Source organism: Rhinolophus hipposideros (genome assembly GCF_964194185.1).
Source record: "Rhinolophus hipposideros genome assembly, chromosome: 5".
Lineage (NCBI taxonomy): Eukaryota > Metazoa > Chordata > Mammalia > Chiroptera > Rhinolophidae > Rhinolophus > Rhinolophus hipposideros.
In genome coordinates this window covers 30,524,083-30,549,625 of record NC_138051.1, presented here as the reverse complement: position 1 = coordinate 30,549,625, position 25,543 = coordinate 30,524,083, and the positions used below count along the sequence as shown (strand labels likewise).

Here is a 25,543-nt window from a genome sequence, read left to right as displayed (position 1 = left end):
AGGTTAGAATTACTGGTGAATTCTACCAAACATTCTAAAAAGAATTAATACTCAAACTCTTCCAAAAGGTTGAAAAGAAGGGAACTCTTTCAAACTAATTTTACAAGGCCAGCACTATCCTGATACCAAAACCAGACAAGGAGGCCACGAAAAAAAAATTATAGGCCAATATCCCTCATGAACGTGAATGAAAAATCCTCAATAAAAGATTAGCCAACGAAATTGGACAACACATTAAAAGGATCAAACATCATGATCGAGTGGGATTTGTTCTAGGGAATGCAAGGTGGTTCAAAATCTGTAAATAGTCAATGTGATACATCACATTAACAAAATGAAAGATAAAAATCATGTGATCATCTCAGTAGATGCAAAAAAGGCATTTGACAAAAATTCAACATCCACTTATAACAAAAACTCTCAACAAAGTAGGGATAGAGGGAATGTACTTCAACATAATAAAGGCCACAAATGAAACAACCACAACTAACATCATACTCAGTGGTGAAAAGCTTTTCATTTAATATCAAGAAAAAGACTGCTCATTCTCACCACTTTTATTCAACATAGCGTTGGAAGTCCTAGCCAGAGCAATTAAGCAAAAATAAATAAATAAAAGGCCTTTTCAAATTGGAAAGAAAGAAGTAAAACTGTCATTATTTATAGATCACATGATATTATATATATAGAAAACCCTAAAGACTCCATTAAAAAACTCTTAGAAGTAATGAATTCAGTAAAGCTGAAGGATAAAAATCAATACACAAAAAATCAGTTGTGTTTCTATGCATTAATAATTAACTCTCAGAAAGAGGAATTAAGAAAACAATCCCATTAACAATTACATCAAAAAGAATAAAATACCTAGAAATAAATACAACCAAGAAGGTGAAAGACCTGCACACTGAAAGCTATAAGATATTTAAGAAAGTAATTAAACACACAAATAAACAAAAAGATATTCCATATTTACAGATTGGAAGAACTAATATTGTTAAAATTCCATACTATCCAAAGCAGTATATAGATTCAATGCAGTCCTTATCAAAATTCCAATGACATTTTTCACAGAAATAGAATAAACAATGCTAAAATCTGTATGGAAGCATAAAAGATCCTGAATAGCCAAAGTAATCTTGAGAAAGAAGATCAAAGCCAGAGGCATTACATTCCCTGATTTTAAACTATATTTCAAAATTATAATAATTAAAACAGTATGGTATTGGCATAAAAACAGACACAAAGATCAATGGAACAGAATGGAGAGCCCAGAAAAAAAAAAATCCACTCATATATGGTCAGTTAATTTATGACAAAGGAGTCAAGAATATACAATGGGAAAATTGGACAGTCACATGCAAAAGAATAAAACAGGACCACTATCTTATACTATACACAAAATTAACTCAAAATTGATTAAAAACTTGAACATAGGACCTGAAACCATAAAACTCCTGGAGAAAACATAGGTGGTAAGCTCCTCGACATAGGTCTTGGTGGTGATTTTTTGAATCTGACACCAAAAGCAAAAATAACAAAAGCAAAAATCAACAAGTGGGACAACATCAAACTATAAAGCTTCTGTACAGCAAAGGAAACCATCAACAAGATGAAAAGGCCACCTAGTGAATGGGAGAAAATATTTGCAAATCTTATAGCAGATAAGGGGCTAATATCCAAAATTCATAAAGAATTCATACAACTCAATAGCAAAAAGAAAACCATCTGATTTAAAAATGGGCAGAAGAGGGGCGGCCAGGTGGTTCAGTTGGTTAGAGCACAAACTCTGAACAGCAAGGTTGCCAGTTTGGTTCCCACATGGGTTGGTGGGCTGTGCCCCCTGCACTGAAGATTGAAAACGGCAACTGGACTTGGAGCTGAGCTGCGCCCTCCACGGCTGGATTGAGGGACAGCAACTTGGAGCTGATGGGCCCTGGAGAAACACACTGTTCCCCAGTATTCCCCAATAAATTTTTTTTTTAATGGGCAGAAGATCTGAATAAACATTTTTCCAAATGAGACATACAGATGGCCAACATGTACATGAAAAATTTTGCTCTATATCAATAATCATCTGGGAAATGCAAGTCAAGACCACAATGGGATATCACCTCATGCCTGTATGTCAGTTATATCTCAATAAAACCAGAAAAAAAATTGGTCTAGTAGTTTTAAAAAGGAATTAAATTGAACTTCTAGAATTGAAAATTATAATTTATAATTATAATTGATTCAGTGGGTAGATTTAACAGCTGTAGGGAGAATTGATAGATTATGGGTAAGAACATGTAATCCAGAACGCAGCATGGAAAGACAAATAGACAGAAAATGTGGAAGAGAGGTTAAAAGAAATGGAGGACAGGGTGTGAAGGTCTAATATAGGTTTAATTTCAGTTTTATAAATGGAGAGGAAAAAATAGAGCAACAACGTTTGAAAACATGGCTGGGAATTTTCCAGAACTGAAGAAAGACAAAAATCTACAGATTTATGAAATCCCATACCCAAGAATCTGACACCTTAACCATTGGGAAAAACAGTCACCTCAGATTCAGCCTACCTAAATCCTCATACCCCTCTGCCCTCTCCAGATACCTATGTCTCCTTTAGACTTTTTTTTCCCTCTGCAATGATGTTCTTGTTTCTTCAAGCTTTGATGTTTTAGAGTCCTCCCTGGCTCTTTCCTCTTTATTGTCTCTGATTTCTTCTGTATTCATGTCTAACTTCAGCAGAATCTGTCTTTGCTGTGTCTCCTCCATTCATTTTTTTCCTTTCCAGTCGGTAACTGTTGCCCTCTTGCAGCTTTACGTTTGAGCCTTTGCACCATGGCCAATCTCTGGTGTTCCCTTGACTCTAGTTTCTCGTCCCTTCAATTCATTCTGTATATCTATGCTTGGTGAATTTCCATTTTCAGTTTTTAAAAGGACAAAATTTCATTCCAGAAATCTCTCTGTCTCCTACTAACCTGTGTTCTTACCTTCTCTCTTTCAGGAGGGCAGTTATCTGCCCCAGCCAATGCTCTCTGCCTTGGCCCCTTAAATGCTTCAGTCATTTTTTCAAACTTTGCTCATACCTTTTCTCCTACCAGAGATCACACTGCCCTTAAACTTGTGTAAGTCTTAACCTCCCTTCAAAGTGCCGCTCAAGCCCATCCTCTCCTGAAGGCCTGTGTCTATCATAGCTCTCTCGGTAAATTTGTAAATCTTGGCACTGTCCACCGTCCCCTCACACCTGGCACAGCTACCTTTGTTCTCTTTCATGAAAACTAAAGTTCTTTTATTCCACAAAACCATGACAATGACTTCAAGGTAAAGACCCTATCTGGATGCCTTGTTCCTACTTCAGAGCCTAGCACAGAATTAGAATTCAGTGTCTGATGAATAAAGGGATGAATTAAATAGCTAGTTGTTCTGGCGCTGAGACTCGAGCTGTGAGAAAGGTCCCTCTGTCTAAGGAAGTTAAGACAGAGAACTGTGGTAGGCAACTTTCTCTGTACCGGGTTTCGCTTAGTTTTCACAAACAGCTGCTGGGAGGGCAAAACAAAAAGGTTTTTTGTTTTTTTTTTCTTCTGACTTTACCACTATTTTATTTATTTATTTATTTATTTATTTATTTATTTATTTATTTATTTATTTTTATTAAATTTATTGGGGTGACAATTGTTAGTAAATTTACATAGATTTCAGGTGTACAATTCTGTATTACATCGTCTATAAATCCCATTGTGTGTTCACCACCCAGAGTCACTTCTCCTTCCATCACCATATATTTGATCCCCTTTACCCTCATCACCCACCCCCCACCCCCTTACCCACTGGTAACCACTAAATTATTGTCTGTGTCTATGAGTTTTTGTTTCTCATTTGTTTGTCTTGTTCTTTTTGGTTTATATACCACATATCAGTGAAATCATAGGGTTCTCTGCTTTATCTGTCTGACTTATTTCACTTAGCATTATAAGGTTTTTCACTTTGTTAGACTGTTTTGGGTTGGATAGATTTCTCTAATCTTAAAATAGTGGTGGTCCTGTCACTGACCCCAGTATTGCGCGATCCCCAGCAAGAACCTGCAGACTGAATTCCAATAGTTGGGAAACAGACTGAAATGACATTCGGGCCTTGTCGGTTTCCAACACTCAGACGCACTAACGAAAGCCCAGCATAAAAGTCTTCCTTTTCAGGAAAGAATCGAGTGCGGTAGCCGTCGGGCCCTATAGCTCAGGGGTTAGAGCACTGGTCTTGTAAACCAGGGGTCGCGAGTTCAAATCTCGCTGGGGCCTTGCAGGTGTTCATTATTATTTTAATATTCTTCTCACCCACCGCCTTCGTCTCTCCGGCAACCTTCACGCCTGTGGAAATTCCGCTCTTTATATCTTCTCTCCGCACTCCAGACCTCCTCAATAAACACCATTGAGTAGAACGGCTTCCTCTCTTGTTCCTGTTGCCAGTGTGCAAGTGGTGCTTTGCTACCTGGGTTGTAACCGAGAACGTTACAAGCTCAGGGAATCGCTGCGGGCCCGTGCGGACTCTGGCGCTGCGAGAGCCGGGAGCGCGGCCGGAACCGGAGCGGAGAGGAGGACAGAGGGGCAAGAGAATGGGATCGAGCCCTCAACACGCGCCCTGCGCAGGCTTGCAGCCCAGAACAAGAGTCTCCTGCGGGCGTCAGCCGTCCGGCAGAACGTGGGCAATCTGGCAAGGTTTCCTGTTTCCGTGGGTTTTCGAACAATGCAGGATCTCAGCGGGGAAAATTCAGGTTGGGTCACTAAATTTGTTATTGACTCAAAGAAACCGTGGCTTCCTGTTTGGAAAACCCTAAAAGTATTTTCACCAAAAGTCAGTTCTCACCGAAACACTGGGCTCACCGGTATGTGCTCTATTCCACATCCTCTCGGTCCCCGAGTCTGCCGACGTGTGAGCGGAAGGGAGCTGCAGCTGGCCTGGGTTCGGAGGCGAGCGCAGGAAGTGAGGCAATGAGGGGAGGCCCGCGCCCTTCTCCCTGAGCTCCGAGTTGCGCGGTCAAAATTGTGTCCCACAGCCCCAGCCCCCAGTTCTCTGATGCCTGGGTGGCCGCTCCCAGTGTAGACACACGTCATGCCAGGGAGGGCCCGGGTCTGCGCGCTCGGTGAAGACAATAGCCCGCGGGTCGAACAGACCCTCCCCCCCCCCACACCCACTCTCCGCGGGCAGCCTCGGGATCCACCCGCTCTTGTGAAGAGCCCACGTGTTGGCTCTGGTTGGAAGCCCCTCGGTGAAACAGGAGAATCCACCTCTAGAAGAGCTGTCTCCAGCACTGCGAATGAACTGCGAATGCAGGACGTTCTCACGAGATGGGTACTCCGTCCACTAGCCAATAACCACAGGGCTATCTCATACCCACCTCTGTTTATCGATATCCTGAATAGGAGATTACGCGGCGTAAATCTCAGTTCTCCCTTCGATAGCTCAGCTGGTAGAGCGGAGGACTGTAGTACATTCCTGTCTAGTTATCCTTAGGTCGCTGGTTCGATTCCGGCTCGAAGGAGGAGCTAATGTTTTGGATTAGCCGTTGCGTTCGGTTTCTTTCATTCTCTATCTTCCGGAGTCGCTTTCTCCAGACCCTACAATCACCTCATGAAAAGTTGATCCGGTCGGTTATGGTTGTTAAAGTGTACGACAATTCTCCTAACCAAGTGGCAAGGTTTTGATTCCTTCTCTAAGACGTTATTTGCTCTGGTTTCTGGTTGGCAACCCAGCTGCCTGAGTTTCAAAGGTCGGAGACTCAAGACCATTCGTTGGTATAGACTATTGTATAAATGTACGTCCTCGTGCGTGTTCTGCGGCCTTCGGGACTAATTTGCGGAACAAACCCCTCACCTGGGTCTTTCAGCCCGAGTGTCTGACCCACACTATACACACATCCATGCAAAAAGAGGTCTAAAAATGTATTTAGCTGTTGATATATTTTTAGAGTTGCATGAAAAGATTTCGAGCCGGATCGGGAGGGACAGGATTTGACGTGAATTGGGATGAGACTGGGGAGAGAATTCCGGACCCAGCAAACAATTGAAGCAAATTTGGGGAGATGGAAAACTTGACTCTCATTCAGGAAAACTGCAAGGGGCCTGGAATAGCCCCAAACGCGCCAGACTGGCTCACCTCCACCTGACTCCAGCTCCCGGTATTTTGTTGCCGACCAGTCCTGCCCTAGGAGCTTCTGCTCGCGCGAGGTGCTGGTAGCAGGAGACCGACACACTTCCTGTGCGTCTGTCCTGGGGCTCAGGACCCTACAGTGTTGCAACCGAACCGCGCTCCGGCCCTCGGCCAACAATCCGGTTCCCTCAAGATTCGAGCACGTGGCTACACCCGTGCGGGCGGGGTCTGGTGGAACTCAGAAATGTGGTCTGACGTCTGAAAAAGCTGCCTCTCCTCACCCCATCTAGCGTCCGGAAGGGTCCGGGACGTAGATCTGGGAGAATAAGCGAGGCCTGAGCTAGAGTTAGACGTGAGACTTCGTGAAGCTGGAAGGAAGAACGAGGCAAGGCAAAAAGTAATTTCACAACTAAAAACAAAACTCTAGAATAGCCTGGCGGCCAATTGCTGACCGGAAAATGAAATCCAGGGTAAACAGGGGTGGAGGGTGGCTTGCTGTGGCTCGTTGGTCTAGGGGTAGGACTCTCGCTTTGAGTGTGATAGAGGTGCCCAGTTCAAATCCCAGACAAGCCCTAACTTTCTGAATTTCTTTTGCGCCCCCTTTGGGAATTTTCCCAAAAGTTCCGTGCAAACTTTCACGCGTTCCGAACTGTTCTGCAAAAGAGACACACTTCACAACCGCAGGGCAGATGAGGCTGACGGCCTGTGAGGGACGGAATCGCCTGGCCTCGTGGACTTTCGGGGCCTGGTAGCTCCTGGGAGCAGGGGCCCGGGTCGTGCCTTGGCTCCGGGGCGGTTGTGGCGCGGTCGGCGGGTTGTCCCGGCAGGCCGCGTCTTCGAGGCCGCTGGGTCCAGGCTGTCTCCAGTCTGCACTGGCGCGACGCGCGCCAGGCCCTAAACAGGGACCCGCCCCTGTGGCTGGGGCGGGGGCTGCTGTGGAGCCTGCTCGGGAGGCGGGTCCAGGCGCTAGGGGTCTCCTCTGAGAAACAGGGTGCGGCCCCAACTACCCAGGACCTAGCCCGCCGACCCCACCCTCCTCGCCGCACCCGCATCTCGCCAGTGGACTCACGTTCACCCGACGCAGATCCAAAGCAGGACTCCAAACATCATTGTTGCGTGTTCTACCAGCTCCCCACCATCATACAGAGGAGAAGAAGCGGGTGAGAAACAAAAACTTCTCTTTCCCCTGTCCTGCGCGTTTCTGCAGCTTTGTTCCTAGGCGGGTTCACATTTGGGCTCCCCCTTCTCCTCGTCTGTAGCTTTACCAGGGGTGTTTGGGCCGAGGGATTCTCTTCTTCGCGGAGGCTGTTGGGGGGGCTCCTCCGAGAGAAGTTTTTGGAACCGGACCGGAGGAGCTGAGAAATGGGAAGGAAGATAAAAGTGCTGTGCTTGTGGAGTTAGCGATTCTACATTCACACCCCATGTTTACTTTCTGCAGCTGGGCAGAGATGGCAGCACGAATGCCTGTTGCCTAGAACGTAAGCTTGGAGGGGATCACCGCGTTGGCGAAGCCCAGGGAGACCCCGGGGAGGCCTGCACTAGCTCAAACTAGTAAGGATTCTTTGCTGGGTACCCAGATTGAGCGGCAGATTTACCAGGCAGGCCTTGTCCAGTTTTTGCAAGCGGAACTGACATTTGGGGACTGGTGTTTTCATTTTCTGTCTGCTCGCCGCTGTCTCCTCACCCTTCACCCACCCTCAGCCAGTGTGTGAAGTTCTTGCAGACACTGCCAACAGCCTCTTCTTGAAGCTTTCTTAGTGGAACATTGGGATCCTCAGCTTTCTCGCTCTGAGACAACACATCAAGTGATAACAGCACATGGGCATAACAGGACATCTTTATTTAGGAAGGACAGTAAAAACAGTTTCAGCACCATTCTAGGGATTAGGGAAATCTAAAATGAGCCAAGACCTTCCCTCTGTGTCATTAAGAACCTTATAATCAAATCATAAATGTAACCACCAGAAACCCAAGTGATACAATTATCTGAACAGCACATGACCAACTTCCTAGAAGTAGCCTCAAGTATTCAAAGAGCTACTTAGCTATACAGCTACTAACTAGTTAGTGCAGAGGATAATTGTGTTACAGACACTTTATTTCAAGCAAAATTTTTTTAACAGATAAAGGGGGAGTAAAAGCATTTTTGGAATTTATGGAAATATTCAATATTCAGTAGTTTTCTCTTAAACAGCAATTTTCATGAGCACTTTTAAAATTAGCTTTGATTTTCTAGAATTACTAGTATAGAGTATGAAAGCTATGCGGTGCATTGGGAAGCTTCCAGTCCTAGGAATGCTAGATGTTCCTTGAGCAATGCATGTTCTCTTTCTCTATTCTTCAGATTGCACATCTGTAAAATGAGGAGTTAACAGATGGTCTCTGAGGTCCCTCTCTTTCTCATTCTATGATTGTATCGAGTGGCCATGTATTATAACAGGACACTTATTAAAAAAAAAAACTCTAGTAATGAGGAGAAGAACTCTCATTTGGCAGAGAGAATGGGGAAAACCATTCCAGGAAAAGAGGAATGACTCTGGCTATTGTCAAAAGTGCAGATGCCAGGTTATAAGCAGGCAAAGGTAAGAGGCTTGTCCAGTTATTGCTGGAAGCATTTTCCAGTGTGATTCATAAATTAAAGTAGAGGACTAAGAAAGTGGACCAAAGCAGGCCAGCAAAACCCTTCTTTAGGAGTATTCATTATACTGCATTTGAGCAAAGAACAATCTCTGTAAACAGTTATTCTCAGAAGAACATTTTGAAATAGCTGGGAAACAGAGAATGGGCACAAAGCCCAGAGTTTGTTGAAAAGTGAATGATTAATTGTTGTTTTTTTGGAAATGGAGCCATGTCAGCAGGATTTTGTCCTCATTCTCCCTCTGTCAATAGTATTTCCCCTTCCCGGAGGTGGAGGCATGATCCTTCTTATCATGTGAGTTTCCTTCTCTTTTAACCAGTACTTCTGTTACTAAATAAGTTTCATGCTTATAGACCTAAAATATGTAAGAATTATAAAGGAACTTAAAAACTAACCCCTTCCCTCCATTACCTAATTTTACAATTAGTCTTTAGGACAGAAGTAAACATGTACTTTGTATAAGGGGAAAGTACACCAGCATGAGAGTCCTTAGAAGGAGAACCCATGCTTCCTGTATCTGTGTGCAAGGAAACTATTGGCTTGAAGTAGAGACATAGAAAAACATTTCTGAAGAAGGGGAATAACTTTCAAGTTGAAGCTGTCAGAACATTTTAAAAATATATGAGTATGTTTTTCAATTGGCAATTGCTTCACACCTATTAAAATTACTGACAAAGATATAATGTTCATTAATCATAGACTATAATTCTTTGTATTTTGAAATACAAAGGAGTAAGCACTAAGATGCATTTTAATGAAATTACAAAACTTTTTCCCCCAAAAAAACTTTATTTTCTGTTTCATCATAACTTCATTGTGCCAAGCTGAGAATAAAAACAATTAGAATGAAAGCAACCATTCCCCATTCACCCTGACTCTTTGCATTGTCAACTATGTAGACAGGTTGTGAATTCTCCCAAGGTTGTCCAGTGAAATCCTAGAGGCAGAGAAGGGATGTGGCTGTGTTCAGAGGCTGGAAGCTGCTACTCAGCACCACTGCACAACTCTAAAATCAGAGACTGATCTGTTTGTGTGAGTTGGTGCTTGAACTAGTGTTTCAGGCCATGGGACTGTGCGTGTGTGGTGTGTGTGTGTGTGTGTGTGTGTGTATGTGGTGTGTGTGCATGCACGTGTGTGGGGTGTGTGTGGTGTGTGTGTGTGTGTGTGTGTGGGGTGTGTGTGTGTGTGCGATGTTGGAATGGGGTACTTTATCTCTGCTTTTAGGTCATTTATCAGAGAAGGGTTGTGTTGATCAAGTCATTTTGATCCCCACAGGCTGTGGGAGTTGACTGCTTATTCCATCTTTTGGGACTGCTGAGGCAATCGTGGGGTGTTGCAATGGTCCTGGCAGCTGTCTTCCCTAACAAATAACTGGTTGATAGCTTTTTAGAACTCACTTCAGTGTCTCTTTAAAAAGTGATATGTGATTAACTTACAATAGGCACTGCTCTCAAATAGTTTGTCTGCCCACAAAAGGAAAATGAGCATTTGGGCACTCTGCTAGATGCCAGTAGAGGTGTTGCAGAAAACGGCGGAGACCGAGAGATTTAAGCAGCACACAGAGATCAGGGAGAACACAGCTTTATTACGCCGGTGTGCTCAGCGGGATTGTTCCCAAAGACTGAGCACTTACTGGGGTCGGGCGCTTTGTTTTATAAGGTTAGGGCTCCGGGTTTGGGAGGATTCGCGCCATTGCTATTGCAGCCCTAGGGATTGGTTAAATCTGGCCAGGGTGTCGGGGAGGTCTGTCCTTAACAGCTGTGATCTCTCAATACTGTTTTGACGGGAAAGCCTCTAACTGCTGTGCTCGCAGGAAAACTGCTCAGATAAGATATCGGAGGAGGAGGGGGACAGAAAGCTTCTAGCGGCTGTGCTCTCAGGAAAAAACCATCCCGACAGAGGCCTCACTCTATGGTCCCGATGTCCTGTTATTTCTTTTTGCTCCAAAAAGACTTTGAACTTGGATGTTTGGCAGAACAACTGATCAGAGACAGGCCTGTCCCTTCCCTTCCAAAGACCTCAGTAACCCTGAGGCACCAGGTACTAAGGGAAAGGCAATTTGTGGCACTTTGCTTGGTACTCTTCTCACTACCTCCAACTTTTTCCCTTTTAGCTCAGGATTCGGTTGGGGATGCAGGGCAGAAAGGAGAGGACAGGGGTAAAACGTGAAGCTCAGGCAGTACTGTGTCCCAACACAACTGAAAAGCAGGTGAAGTTTGTTCTTTTTCAGGTTCTCCATGCTGCCCATTTTTCTTCCTCAAAGCCTCAGGCCCTTCCAGTTACCAAAAGCTGTTCTTAACATAGACTGTAGAGCACATGCCCAAGGGTGTATGACTCACTGATAGCTGTCTAAAGCGTTAATCTCGCCTAGGGATTTTTGCACTGGGACAGGGACCAATACCTCAAAAACGAAGATAAGCAGTGGGCTTTCAGGATTTATCAGTAAGCTAAAAGCAGAGCGTTCCTGGGACCCTTGGAAGCCACCCTGTTCTACCTGGGAATCAGTCCTGCCTTGTTTGGTAACTCCTACCAAACCCAATTGTGTTGGTGAGCCTTAACATTTTCGCTGCTGATTGCGGCGTTTGATTTTACCCCACGAGCTCAGTGTTCCAGAAAGGAAGTTTAGGAAAGCAGATATACATTTTTCTATATTTTTGTGTTTTTCAAGAATGAATAATAATAGGACATTTTTATACTTTAAAGTAATTATTTATTTTAATAAATGTAGCACCTTAACTGTATCTACTTAAAAATATAAATACTGTAATTATTTTGTGTGGATTTTTGACACATTTTAGAGAACAAACTGGAAGTCAATTAACGCAGTGAAAAGGTTAAGAAAAGCCAGGAGACTTTGCATGGTTGGAGTCTCCACAGTGAGATCAGAGAGAGAGCATTGCTAAACCATGAGGGATAACAAAAAGACCTTGGGCCCTAGAAGTCAATCACTGTTTTAGAAACTAAGACTGTAGAGATGAATAAGACAATTATTCTTCTCTCAAAGGGTTCTATCTAATGGAGAGACAGAAGATCAATTAACCACCAAAGGAGTGATGGTTATCAGTATTGCAATGATGATGGAGATCATCAGTTTTGCAACTGAGCTACAAGCAATAGAAGACTGAGTGCTCAGGGTTAGTCTCTAGTGCACAGCTAAGGATGAAAGGAAGGAGAAGTCCAGGAAATATGGCAAGGATATTTCAGAGGGTTAGTTAGTAGCTGGGAGGTTGAGGTCAGGGGCAGGGTACTAATAGCTGTCAGGATACTAATAACCTTCTCTAAAAGTGCTTTCCTGGTTCTGTGAAATCTATGGAATAACCTACTTATTGGCATGGCATCCTTTCATTAAACCAAATTATGTGGGTAAATACAAAGTACACTGGAACAGCATCCTGCTAGGAGACCACATTTGCTCTGCAGGTTTCTTTCAAGGCAGTTCTTGGAGTTGGTCCAGAGATCAGGAACATCCTCTGGAGCCAGATCTTTGTGTGTGAACAACGAAACCTCGGTCTTGTCATGGGTAAGAGTAAGAACCACGCACATCAGAAAAAGAGCAGCTTTGGGACAATGGGCCATGTTTATCCACTAATCCATTCCAGTGGGTGAATATTTGACCCAGTCATACCCAGGGAAAAGGTGAATGACTTTCTTTGTTTGTCCAAGAGAAGTGTCCTTGGTTTTCCTATCTCTGCCAGGATTGAGGATCTTTGGAACTAGTCTTCCCACCCAGTTCATCTGATCACTATATAATCAGAACCATAGGGGCCTCTAGGTTCACGCAGCTGGAACCCATCTCCTGGAACAAACAGCTGGAAGCCACCTTCAGTTGGAGGGAAATTTCCAGATTTTTGTAAGATTATTCTCACCCCTGCATAATCTATTGTTCTATTTGTTTATATATATATAACATTATTTATATATCCTATAAATAATATATATATATATATATTATTTCTAGCCATCTATCCATTGCAATGAGGCCATTTCCCTCCTTTTTAAAGCCTCTGGGCCCAAGCTAATGAATTAAGGAGAAAATGAATCAAATTCTAAAGTTTAAAATGAAAACAGATTTCTTTTGGGCTAGCCTATATGTGGATAAAGGGACATTTAGTGAGACCAGGAGTAAGTGGAGGTTTCAGAGGGATTCCTGAACTGTGATAAAATCTTCAAAAACCCGGGGAAGCCATTTGCTGAAGAGCATTGGAGCCCCCTTGAGCACAGGCAATATATGTGATGGAACAAGGAAAGAAACAGAAAGTATGCTTTTAGCTGTTTTCTTCTAACCTTCCTTACTAATTTTTTTCCTTAAAAAAGTTTTGATTGCTCTGTGAGAGCAAAGTGGTACACATCCCAAGATCAAAAGAAGGTACACTTGCAGGTCGAAGGGAAGAAAGAAGGAAAGGAGATAAAGAGTGTTATGCTTTCGCTTTGGGGGGCATTGCCCTAGAATATATAAAAAGTGTGAAACTACATTTATGGAAATTATAACCACAGTTACTCGTCAGAGACTGTCAAGTTAGCTCCCTGGTGTGTAAAGTTGGATGGATCTCGTGAGTATAAAACATTGTCAGTGGAGACAGCAAGAGAATATTGATTCTTGTGAAGACTAAGGGCTTGGTTTGAGATAGAGGATAAAGTTCATATAAAGAACAGTTGGGACGAATTGCACTGACAAAAAGCTGACTGACAGTTATGTGCTTGTATATGGGAGGATATGTGTGAATGACTTTGACCACCAGATGTGAGGCTGTGCACGCCTGGCCTAGGCAGATTCACTTCTGCACTACAAATAATCTGTCTCGTACTTGTTTTCTCCCAATTCCATTGTACCTCTTTATTTTGGAAATTTATAACTGAATACATGGATGAGGATGTGAGTAGGGGAGCAGATGTTAGATACTGGTGGCCATGCTGTGTACTGGCTGGGATTTGGTTTCTGCATGACTTAGGGGGTCAAGATTATAAAAAGCCTGAGCAAAATTTAGCTAAGTTGTTACGGAAGGAATGTGCAAATTCTACAAATTAGAACCAAAAATCCTCCTTTACCTCTCCAGACTGGGATGTGAGGGTTCAGCCTCCAACCAGCAAGTGGCTGTGTAGGATGTGAAGCCCCTGTGCAGTGTCAGTCCAGTGCCTTAACTAGAGGTGGTCCATGGGCTTGGCTTACATGCTGAGCCTTAAGAAATGATGCATCTCAGTGAGACTGGGCCACAGGTCATCCTATCATCTTCCACCTGGTGCCCTGTGCCACCAACTAAACTTATACAAACTTGTCTCTGTAATTCTACAGTCACTCTACTTTTGCAAGTGAAACTAGACACGATTCTCTTACGCTTAATGAGAACTATGGAATTTCAGAATTTAGAGTTAACAACTTTCTCATTTTATAAATGAATAAACTTAGGTCTGGAGAGGAAAATAAAGTCAATTATTTTTTTAAAAAAGTTATTGAGGGTCTACTATGAGGCAGGCAGTGTGATTCAAAGTGAATAATATGGACTCTGCTTATACACCAGTGGGAAACACTGACAAGTAAACAGGTAATTGTCCAAGAGTACATGTATAAAGACTTGGAAATAGTACCCATGAAAACTGACAATAGGTACCGTATTTCCCCCAAAATAAGACGTGGTCTTACATTAATTTTTGCTCCAAAAGATACGTTAGAGCTTATTTTCAGGGGATGTCGTATTTTTTCAGCTCAGGAAATAATGGTTACCGACCTGATCCTCACTTGCACTTCTTAGCATTTCCCTCGTCCACCTGTTGACTGAGGTTATGGTCTCTGCTCGCCATTTTCGGACCATTCGGAGATCCAACTTCTTCTCTTTGCAGAAAGTCGTAAGATTCTTGCCCTGGGAATCCTCCACGATTCCTTTCTTGTACTCCACGGAATAGCTCTTTCTTTTTGCACTCATCTTGTGTGGGGGTCAAAATATCATTCCCTTTAAATCTACCATTATATCAAGTGTTAATTGAAGGCTTACGAGACAAGAGTGGCAACAAAAACAAGGACAGTTAAGTATGATAGTCCACACAAAAGCGGACGAAAAATTAATTGCAGGCACCAAAATTCAGAAAACGTTTCTTTATTTCACATGAGTGCATTAAGTACGTCCGTTACAATACAGGATGTATTGAATTATGAAGATTCATATTAAATACAACCATGTCCGTTAGTTATCAAGTGCGCACATTATTCGTGCATTGTGTCTGTACTCTGATTGGTCATTCGCCAGTAAGTCTGGAGTTCATCTGTTTACATAAGCGTTTACCTCTCATCCAGAGGCGCCGGCTTGGGTATTTACTTAATTATAATTTATATTTTCATTTATTTTAAGTATTAATGTCAAAAATATTATTTATTTATATTAATTATGTATTAATGTTATTATTTTATAATTCAATACGTCCATCGTGTGTTGCAACGGACGTACTAAATGCGTCCATCTGGCTGACGATCTTAACTGGGGCTTATTTTGGGGGTAGGGCTTGTACTATTATGAGCATCCTAAAAAATCATGCTAGGGCTTATTTTCCGGTCAGTTCTTATTTTGGGGGGAAATACGGTATCTATTTTGCTCTGTTCCTGTGGGCAGATCCTGAACTTGTGACTTTTGCTTTGACACTTGTCTCTACTGGGAAGGCCTGGGTCTTAATATCTAAAGCATAAAGTGTTTGGACAGAGACTCTAGACAGGCCTGCCACTTCAGACTCCCTTCTGTGAACAACAATATCTCCACAACCTGTATGGTGCTGGCACCTTTTACAAGGACCCTGTGTGTCCTCTACAGTATGGAAGACATTGGCAACATTTCTATCCATCACTGCCACCTAATGACTCTTTTGAGTACTACCAGCTCTTGGTTCTTCCTAATTTTGAACTCTGGGATTCTGATCCCAGGCAGAGAGGTGTTGACTCTGTGACCTCTGAGGTCCTATTCGATCTTGGGAGCCCGTGATTCTACAGTTACCTTTGACGTTAAGGCAATATTTGTCCATTGCAGAGCAAGAGACCTAATTGAATCCAAATCAATAAAATTTTGATGAGATCTTCCAAAAAACTAGAAAGAGAAAACACACCCAAAAGACTAAAGAGCATAATGTAAATGTAAAGACTTTGGTAAATGGGGTGCATGGCAAGCCAGCAGCTGTGTTGAAGCAGTGGCCATGTATGAATACTCGTTTTTCTTTTAGTGGTGGCTCTCCCCTCTACAATCATGTACCACATTTTTACTAAACTCCCAAGACAACACTTCTGCTTGATTTTATTACAAATTATAATCTGTGTGCTAAATGGCAACTTTTTCAGCTGCTATTTATTTCAGTATTGTGGAATGACCCAAAATTTTCTTAGTGTATAATTTGGTATTCTTCCGCAATGTGCCAATTTTGTCTATAGTTATTATGAAACAGACAGGGTGGATCAATGCCAAATGCTGTTGAGAAAGAGCTCACATTGCTCGTTCTGTTACATGCCTTCTCATGTACCATCAGAACCCTGGATTCCCTTGTCTTTCTAGATTTACAGTCACACTCCCAGGGCTGTTTAGTAACACTACAGGCTTAGTGCTAGGACCTGTGGCATCTTTAAGGGCTATAAAGAATTGGATATGAAAATAATGTTTATTGACTTACACACAAGAAAAGCGCAAAATAAAAATTCATAATTAATTTAATGTCTATGAAAATATACCATGTGTTTTTATATTTACGATTTATATGAATTACATTTAAGAATAATTTGAAGGTCAAATTTTTCTCCAATTGTAAGAATTTCTCAGTATGTGTGATGATTGCCAAGAAATCATAGCCAATTATAAAGTAAATGAGTTACTCATAGACAATTTGAAAAGCAAAATTATAAAAATCAGTTTCAAGTTTATAGTAAAAAGTTATTTTTATTATTGGATGTGGGGACATTCACATATATTTGATACAATGGGGTAGGACTCTGATGGTTTTTAAAGGCTCTGAATGTGTTTTAAGATTTTTCTCCAGCGAATTAAAAGTATAGTCAGAAACTACCCTGTTTCCCCGAAAATAAGACTTAGCCGGACCATCAGCTATAATGCATCTTTTGGAGCAAAAATTAATATAAGATCCAGTATTATATTATATTATATTATATTATATTATATTATATTACATTACATTATATTATATTATATTATATTATATCGGGTCTTATAGTAAAATAAGACCGGGTCTTATATTAATTTTTGCTCCAAAAGACACATTAGAGTTGATTGTCTGACTAGGTCTTATTTTCAGGGAAACATGGTACCTGCTGTAAACACCAAATATTTTTCAATTCTCAAATCTGCAAATTTCTGAAGAAATAAAATCTTAAAAGCTCATAAGAAATTTGTTTTCTACTTTGTTATTATCTATACTTGTTTGATTTTATTTTTTAATCGTGCTCCAGGAAGAAACACCATATTTACTTTATGGGTGTGTTTGAGTATCTGTGACACACCACCCCTGGGGTGTGTGAGTTTTACAGTTTGAGATTGATAGCACTTGAGAGACGATGACAGCAATCCTCTTCTTTTTTCTTCTTCTTCTTTTGAGGAAGACGTTAAGAAATTAAAACAATTTGTAAGGACTTTGATTTCATGAAAAGGTCTAAGAAGTTGTTTTGTTTGTTTTTGTTTTTTCCACTTGGTAACATTATTTGCCTGTTGTGTAACAGTCTTTGTACATCTACAGGGGAAACTAGAAAATATTCTCTAAGAATAATCCACATTGTTCCCAATGAGAGAAGCTCCTAAGAATAAGCTTGAATCCCTCTTCCTCCAGTCTTCCGTAAAACTTGACCTCAGACCCACTTCCAAGCATTACATGGATTCTTCCATGCTCTTCTCTGTTTTTTCTATATATAATAGTACACAATAATTCCATCTTTGGCCACGAACCACCTACTTCTTGGGGAATTAGGTCTGTCTCCCTTCACCTCAGAATAAAACTGCTTTCAGCTGCTCTCCTCACAGCCAGCTGACTTACTGATTTCAGTACCTGGAATCCTGTCTTCAACAATCCTCTGATTGACCCTTCCCTGGGCTCAGGGTTCCCTAAAAGTTCCTCTTCTTTATAGCTCTCACCTACTGTCTTACTGTCTCATCTCAGTGAACTCGAGCTCCCATCCCTTCCCTAAGGATGCCACATTGCCTTTTAGGGAGGCGTTTGGTGTGTCTTAATGGTCTGTGTGTTCCAGGACCTAGCCCAGTGCCTTGTACCCAGTAGGAGCTTATGTAATGTTTGTTATTAAATTAATTAATAAATGGATTAAACAGTGTGAATAGATTTTGTAATGCTACAACTGATAGAAAAAGGTAAGTACTCAGTGATCCTTAAGGGATACGAAAGAATGGTTGGGGATGGAAGTTATGTTCAAGAAACTTAGATCGAATTTCCAAAGGAATGGGTTGACAAGAAATGTGAAATTAATAAGGAAGAGAAAAGAAAGATATAATTAGGTGATTGAAGATACCTGACTGCTGATGCCCTGTCAGAGAGAAAAGTCCCTGTCCTTTTTTAGCCAGATTTGCTCTACCACACCTCCTTTTGCCCTTAGCAGGAGCCTTTGTTGGAAGAGATGATGATGGGCCTGGGTCCCCTGGTGTTGGTCTTCATGCTGGGTCTGTGTCTGATCCCACCGACCCTGGCTCAGAATAACTACAGGTACAACCACTTCCTGAACCAGCACTATGATGCCCAACCAAGTGGCCGGAATGACAGATACTGTGAAACCATGATGGCGAGACGACGCCTGACGAAACCCTGCAAAGACATCAACACCTTTATTCATGACACCAAGAACAACATCAAGGCCATCTGTGATAAAAATGGAGAGCCTTACAAAGAAACTTTTAGAATAAGTAAATCACGCTTTCAGGTCACCACTTGCAAGCATACAGGAGGGTCCCCCCATCCTCCCTGCTGGTACAGAGCCACGCGAGGGTACAGAAACATTGTTGTTGGCTGTGAAAATGGCTGGCCTGTTCACCTTGATGAATCCATTTTCCGTCCATAACCAGTAGGCCACTGGCCCAGAGTTAGCTCTGCTCTCCTTCCCTTGCATTTCCCCTGTCCACTCTAGAACAGTGATGACAACATTCATTGCCAGGAGCCCAGAAAAATGAGCTACCTGGATCTTATGTTTCCTGTTTTATAATATGATTAATAAATAAAAATGTCTCTGAAATCAATAAGAACCAAAGTCTTCTCAGCGATTGTTGGCCTATTTTGGCCATTTTCTTTACTCAGCGGAGCCCTGAGAGTACTGGATGGAATAGAAATACATTTTTCCCTATCAGTTAATTCCTTCTTAGTAAGCAGGGAGGTGGACTTTACTTTTCTGTGAAAGTAAGGATGTTAAATTCATCTCATAGAGAGAACTGGGAATTCCAGGGCTCATGGCTTCGGGGCAGAATTTTCAGGAGGGCCAAATTATTTTGCTGTCATATAAGCCAATATTTTACAAATGTTAAACTTTGAGGAGAAGAGTGTAGGACTAAATACCAACAGATTAATTAAACTTTCTCCCTCCCTCTCTCTCTCTGTCTCTCTCTCTCTCTGTCTCTCTCTCTCTGTCTCTCCCTGTCTCTCTGTCTCTCTCTCTCTTTCTCTGTCTCTCTCTCTCTCTGTCTCTCTCTCTCTCTGTCTCTCTCTCTGTCATTCTCTCTCTTTCTCTCTCTGTCTCTCTCTCTTTCTCTCTGTCTCTCTCTCCCTGTCTCTCTCTCTCTGTCTCTCTCTCTGTCTCTCTCTCTCTGTCTCTCTGTCTCTCTCTCTCTCTGTCTCTCTCTCTCTCTCTCTCTCTCTCTCTCTCTCTCACACACACACACACACACACAAACACACACACACACACACACACAAATACTGTGTGTAATCCTGCATGAATACCCAAATTCATTCCTGGTAGCCACCTCTTGTCTTAGGCAGGAGGTAGTTTTGATGTTGCTTTGAATGGAATTCTCCCAGGATATTCTCATGGTTATTTTATATAAAGATCAAAAATTGATTACATTATTTTCTCTTTAATCTTTTACTTTATCAACTGATGTCTGGCAACTGTGAAGTCTCAGGGAATTCATAGCAAGATTCCAAGCTTATTCCTTATCCTTTGACTACATTTGTTTTCAAGTAAACACAAACTTAGGTAAACAAACACTCTCTTTGTAAAATACACTAATCAACTCACAGGTTTAGTTGTTAATTTTGTTACCTAATTTCTATCAATGGGTGCCTGGATATCTTATTTACAAAGTAGTTGTTAATAAATTACAGTTATAAATCATTAGTTTTGCTGTCTTATGAATATATGACTATATATTCCTGATGGTGGCCTCTCCTGCTGCCTACATTGCCCTGAAATGGGTCAAAAGGCCTGATTCCTCAATACCCAGGTTATAGATCAGTGTCCAGGTGCCACTTGGGAGAGCCCTGCATCACTGAAAGTGTTTAAATTTATGGAGGAAGGGGTGGAGAAGTAGGTTACTGGTGCACACTCAGCACATGAATCTCCTCACTTTGAGTTAATTTATTTCAAAATTGAAATCACTGTCATTTCCTAAGAAAGTAGGGAGAAGAGTTTCCCAAATCTCGCTTACTAGAAAATTTGCCTCATTCTAAAATCTCAGAAACCCTTTAGGAAGTGAGAAATGTCCAGTTTTGGGTAGGATATTTGGACCCAGGTTCTCCAGCCAGTACCATCTCCTTGTTATTAGACAAGGTGACTTCCGTACCAATCATCGCCACACTCAAGATTTTGGTGGGGAAGGTCAAAGGCATGGACCATTATTATATTAAGCATGCCATAACTATGAAAATTTGTGTCTTCTCCAAACATCTGCTTAGAATAGTACCATTGCATGCCCTGCTCTGGTGTTAGGGCAAATGCCGTTCCTAGGAAATGACATGGCAATCTGACGGGGGTGTTTCCTGACCTGCTGATAGAGTCAGCAGCTGGGTAGCTGAAAGTAGTACCTTTTGCTGTGCGTCTCTTGTTCTCTCACAAACAAAAGCTGTTTGGAATGAAATATCAAGTGGCAGGCACATCAGTCTTTATCTCAAGAAAATCATTTGAGGAATGCAAGTCCTGGTCAGCTGTGCTTTGTTAACTTTGGGAAGAAAAACTTCAAAATATCAAGTCCTTTGAAGAATGATGACATGCACAGAAGAAAATTTCAAGCAATGTGGAGAGGAAAATTTTCTCTAGGGACACAGCATAAATTCTAGTAGCGGAGGTAGTTCAGCTTAAAAACAGCCTTCTAATGGGGTTGAGGGGTGGGAATATGGGTACTGTACAAAATAGAGGGCAAGGGATCAATAATATATGCAGCTAGGAGCAGTTACTCATTATTTTATCCAGATTGAAGGAAGCAAAGGAAACCAAGAAAAACGGAAATTGTAAAAATGGTGATTGCCAACAATTACTGAGCACGTACCATATGCTAGGCATTGTAATAAGCACGAACATGGATTTTATTCTTCACAACATCCCTAATAGGTAAGTATTATTATTATACTCATTTACTTATGAGGAAATATGCTGAGAGAGGTTAAGTAATTTCCCCAAGGTCATATACCATGTTTCCCCCAAAATAAGACCTAGCCGGACAATCAGCTCTAATGCATCTTTTGGAGCAAAAATTAATATAAGACCTGGTCTTATTTTACTACAATATAAGGCCCGGTCTTTAATATAATATAATATAATATAATAATGTAATGTAATATAATATAGTATAATACGGGGTCTTACATTAATTGTTGCTCCAAAAGACGCATTAGAACTGATTGTCCGACTAGGTCTTATTTTCAGAGAAACAGGGTAGTTAGTGTGGCATAGCTCTGGGATCACAGTACCAAAAGAAGTTCTTGTTGAGAATCAATGTGGTGCAGTGGGAAAGCCTTCTTCTGCGGGGAGCAGGACTAGAGTCCCTGCATGACAGGTGAGAAGTAAATCAAGCATCATTTCTCCCTGCTAGCCTTCCCACAACCCGTCCACTTCTGTCTCTTCCTAACTCCATATCTCATATCTACAGCTGTGTGAACTGAAATGTGACATAGAGCTTTCTATTTTTCTGTGAATGAGCAAAAAGTGGCTCTAAATATAGAGGTAGATTTAAAATAATGAAGTTAGGTTTGATACTGGTAGGTAGGTCCTTTATCAGCCATTTCCGTCACTCAGTGTGATCTGCCATCATGAAGCAGCATTTTTTAAAACAAAGGACAGTAGTACCCCTATACATCAAACCAGGAGATCAGCTGGGGTCAGCCCTTGGATTGCAGATGTAGAAATGGACCTGTCTGACCTTCAAAAAATTGTCCTTTCTATTTTGGGTTGGTCACTTCCTGTTGAAGAAGAGATGATTTTTCTTTGCTCTAGTGAGTCAGCCCTGCCTCAATGCCAGGATCAAGTAGATTCATGAGTTCATGCCAATCCCAGGAGTGACGGCCAGATGGCAGCATCTAGCTAGTTAGTATTGATGAATGATTTCCCACCTCTACTCCTACCCTGCTCCAGCCCTGATTAAACTCTGTCGCTAAGGAGATGCAACTCTGAACATAAATGTCTTTAATATCCCGAATATTTGGGGAGTGAAATGAGAGAGGAGGTGGAAAGAGCACATATTTTAGGGTCAGATAGGTCTGGATTCCTTCCCTCACTCAGTCAACAAAAGCAATATTCTGAAACTATGAGGCAATGCTTTCTTGATTGTAGCTCTGGAGATTTGTGTTTGTTTATTTTTTAAGTCTGTAAAACACGTTTATTTTCCACTGCCAAAAGTACCAACAAAATGACTCTGCAACTAGAGAAGACCAACAGCTACCAACAGCTACTGACAATATAGAGCATCAAGGATATATGCATGACAATAGAATATATCACCAGCGCCTAGTTTTTCGGGTTGTGCATAGAAACAGCAAGGAAAAAAGACACCATCCAAGTCCTCTTTTGTGGAGATTGTGCTGCTTAGATTTATATTTTAAGTGTTTCATAGTTTTGTTTTGTTTTTTTGAGGAGGGCGCAGCTCACGGTGGCCCATGTGCGGATGGAACCAGCACCTTGCTGCTACCAGCACCGTTCTCTAACCAACTGAGCTAACCGGCCACCCCCAAGTCTTTTCTTGTCAGTCAACTTCACAAGCCTGAGAAACACCTTCATTCTCTATACCTATTTCATTTCATGTGTTCATTACCTCGCTCGTTTTGTTTATTTGTTCATTTAACCAATATTTACTATCTTCCCAGCACGGTGGCTGAGTATTCTGTTTTTGACTTTGTTTTTTATAGGATTAACATGATTTCCAAAAGGATCTGATTTTAATACCATTAGAAGGAAGAATAGCCACATAGGTGAAAAAGGTGAAGGAATTAAGAAGTACAAATTGCCAGTTATAAAAATAGTCACAGGGATGTAAAGTTACAGCATAAGGATTGTAGTCAATAGCATTGTAATAACTGTGCATGGTGTCAAATAGGTACCAGACTGACTTCATAAGGTGTATAAATGTCTAATCACTAAGTTGTACACCTGAAACTAATATGTCAACTGTAATTGAAAAACATTTTTAATTTTTTTAAAGAATAGATACATTGAGAGGAAAGATTAAACCTAAATGTTACTCTATACTTTTTTCTGCACCTTCTTCAATTCCCACATATCAGGAATTAAAATCAGTTCGTAAACTTTTTTTTACATATCCTGAGTCTATCCAAACTTTTGGGAATCAGAGTCTGCTGGGAACCAAGCACTCTCCAAAGATCACATGACTAGAGAATTCCCTCAAGAGACAGACAAGTCCCATTTCATTTAGGTCTGCCTTTTTTCTCTTTTCACACCCTAACCATAAAGGCCATATCTACCTGGACAGCCACCCAATCAGTCTCTACCCTGAGTCATTGTACTGACTACAGCCACTTCTCTGCATAAAAGAGAAAGACTCTTGCTTTCAGAGATCATGTTTGCAAACTGTTTACTCTTGGAGAAGCAGTATTGAGAGAAGTTGTGAGCAGAGAAGAGTGAAGAGATGGTATATATAACAAGGAGGTATGAGGAAACTATAGAGTTGAGGAAATACCAGCTTGCCATTCTCAACACCTCTCTCTGGTGCCCAATTGTTACCTTCCTTTCTCCTGTCCCTTGGTTTCTCTCTAGGCACCTCCAGGGTAGAGATGGCTCTCCAGAGGACCCTTTCGTTGCTTCTGCTCTTACTGCTGACCCTGCCGGGGCTGATGCAGCCCTCCTATGGCCAGGGTCGCATGTACCAACGATTCCTGCGGCAACATGTGGACCCTTCAGTGACAGGTGGCAATGATGGCTACTGCAACCTAATGATGCAAAGACGGAGGATGACCACGTATAACTGCAAGCAATTCAACACCTTCATCCATGAAGACATCTGGAACATTCGTAGTATCTGCAGCACCACCAGTATCCCGTGCAAGAATGGCAACATGAACTGCCATGAGGGCGTAGTGAGTGTCACAGACTGCAAGGATACAGGAAGTTCCAGGGCCCCCAACTGCAGATACCGGGCCCTAGCCAGCACTCGGCGTGTTGTCATTGCCTGTGAGGGTGATCCGGAGGTGCCTGTGCACTTTGACAGATAGAGGCCACCCTGCAGGTATTATGGCTCAGTGGTTGGCCTTTAACTTACTCCTTAAATAGCAATGAGTAATGCATTTGAGCTGTCCCAGACTCTGTCTCCTCTGCTTATGTCTTATTTTTTTCTCCATAAACCTATTTTGTTACATACATTGCATCAAAGAGAAATGGAGACATAAACCTATAATGAGACTGGGCTTTTCTGTAATAAACTTTTCTGTAAACTCTCCTGCTTCCGTTTATAATACTGGTCAGCTTAGCTCTCTCAGATCCTAGCCTCTGAAATTTAGTCATTATGTGTATTTCTATAGCACTTCAAACATTTCAAAGTTCTTTCATCTCAGTTATCTCATTTTAAAACTACAGCACCCTTGTGATGCTGATGTTGTTATACGTAGGAGCCCAAAGTTAAGGGATTTGCTGAAAACCATGAAGTTTGTGGAAAAGCTGAGGCAAAATTCCACTTCAACTAGCTACTACTAATCCAGGGCTTTTCCCACTTCATCACAAGGAGTGTTTCAAAAGTATCTGCTTTTTGTGATCCCCAAAAGTCAGTTGTTGGGGGAAGCATTAAAAATTTGGAAATATATACCGGTAAAATGGGAACTCTATCTGTATAATTTGGCAACTTTTTTATGTTTGGGTCTAATAAGATCAAGAAACTATACAAGGAATTTTCTTATTTTCTTCCCAGACTTTTGAATCACTGTAGTAAATCACAATATTAAGAATGTACTAGATCATTAAGATTCACTCAATCTTCCTGACTGCAAGATTTTTCATGTATTTCTTATAATAAAGAACTCAAACTTCAGGTGTCTGTGAAGACTGTGCTTTGGTTCTTGCGTGAGGTATTATCTTTTCCTCTATCTTCTTTTAATTCTTCTCTAGTTTATAAACATGCGTATGTTGCCAGAAAATGGGTTTTTGGTGTTAGTTGCAGGAAAGAATTGGAGGACACATCGGGTTAGCCAAGCTAGTAGATTTATGAGGAAAGGACAGTATTCTCTCCTTGGTGAGATGGCGAGAATGGGCAGCCTCGGAGAAGAGCAGCTGCCCCGAAGAGAAGTGGGGTTTGGCAGTTTGTTACACTAAAAATGAAAGGCTGAAATATTCAGGATTTAAGGATGGCATTGTAGGCATTTCTAGACAGGTTCTTG

General features: G+C 41.7%; 2 protein-coding genes across 6 annotated transcripts; both read left to right on the top strand.

Moving 5' to 3' along the window:
• Nucleotides 1-6,422: 6,422 nt before the first annotated feature.
• On the top strand, nucleotides 6,423-25,197 carry RNASE4 (ribonuclease A family member 4). 5 transcript variants are annotated; one of them, XM_081050507.1, is made up of 4 exons: nucleotides 7,204-7,286; nucleotides 21,141-21,278; nucleotides 23,631-23,825; nucleotides 23,934-25,197. In XM_081050507.1, exon 4 carries the CDS (start codon nucleotides 23,951-23,953, stop codon nucleotides 24,386-24,388), a length of 438 nt encoding a protein of 145 aa, XP_080906633.1. In that variant the 5' UTR covers nucleotides 7,204-7,286; nucleotides 21,141-21,278; nucleotides 23,631-23,825; nucleotides 23,934-23,950; the 3' UTR covers nucleotides 24,389-25,197. The 5 variants fall into 5 exon arrangements, with proteins under 5 accessions (XP_080906631.1, XP_080906630.1, XP_080906632.1 ...); XM_081050505.1 differs by lacking the exons at nucleotides 21,141-21,278; nucleotides 23,631-23,825 and adding an exon at nucleotides 7,565-7,677 and having other exon boundaries at nucleotides 6,423-7,286; XM_081050506.1 differs by lacking the exon at nucleotides 23,631-23,825 and having other exon boundaries at nucleotides 7,047-7,286.
• On the top strand, nucleotides 6,439-20,062 carry ANG (angiogenin). The gene is made up of 2 exons (XM_081050509.1): nucleotides 6,439-7,286; nucleotides 18,342-20,062. The coding sequence occupies exon 2, from the start codon at nucleotides 18,363-18,365 to the stop codon at nucleotides 18,798-18,800; it is 438 nt and encodes a 145-aa protein (XP_080906635.1). The 5' UTR covers nucleotides 6,439-7,286; nucleotides 18,342-18,362; the 3' UTR covers nucleotides 18,801-20,062.
• Nucleotides 25,198-25,543: the final 346 nt, after the last annotated feature.

Excerpts from the sequence above, each read along its gene's own strand:
- RNASE4 (XM_081050505.1), top strand. The coding sequence starts at position 23,951 with ATGGCTCTCCAGAGGACCCTTTCGTTGCTTCTGCTCTTACTGCTGACC.
- ANG (XM_081050509.1), top strand. The coding sequence starts at position 18,363 with ATGATGATGGGCCTGGGTCCCCTGGTGTTGGTCTTCATGCTGGGTCTG.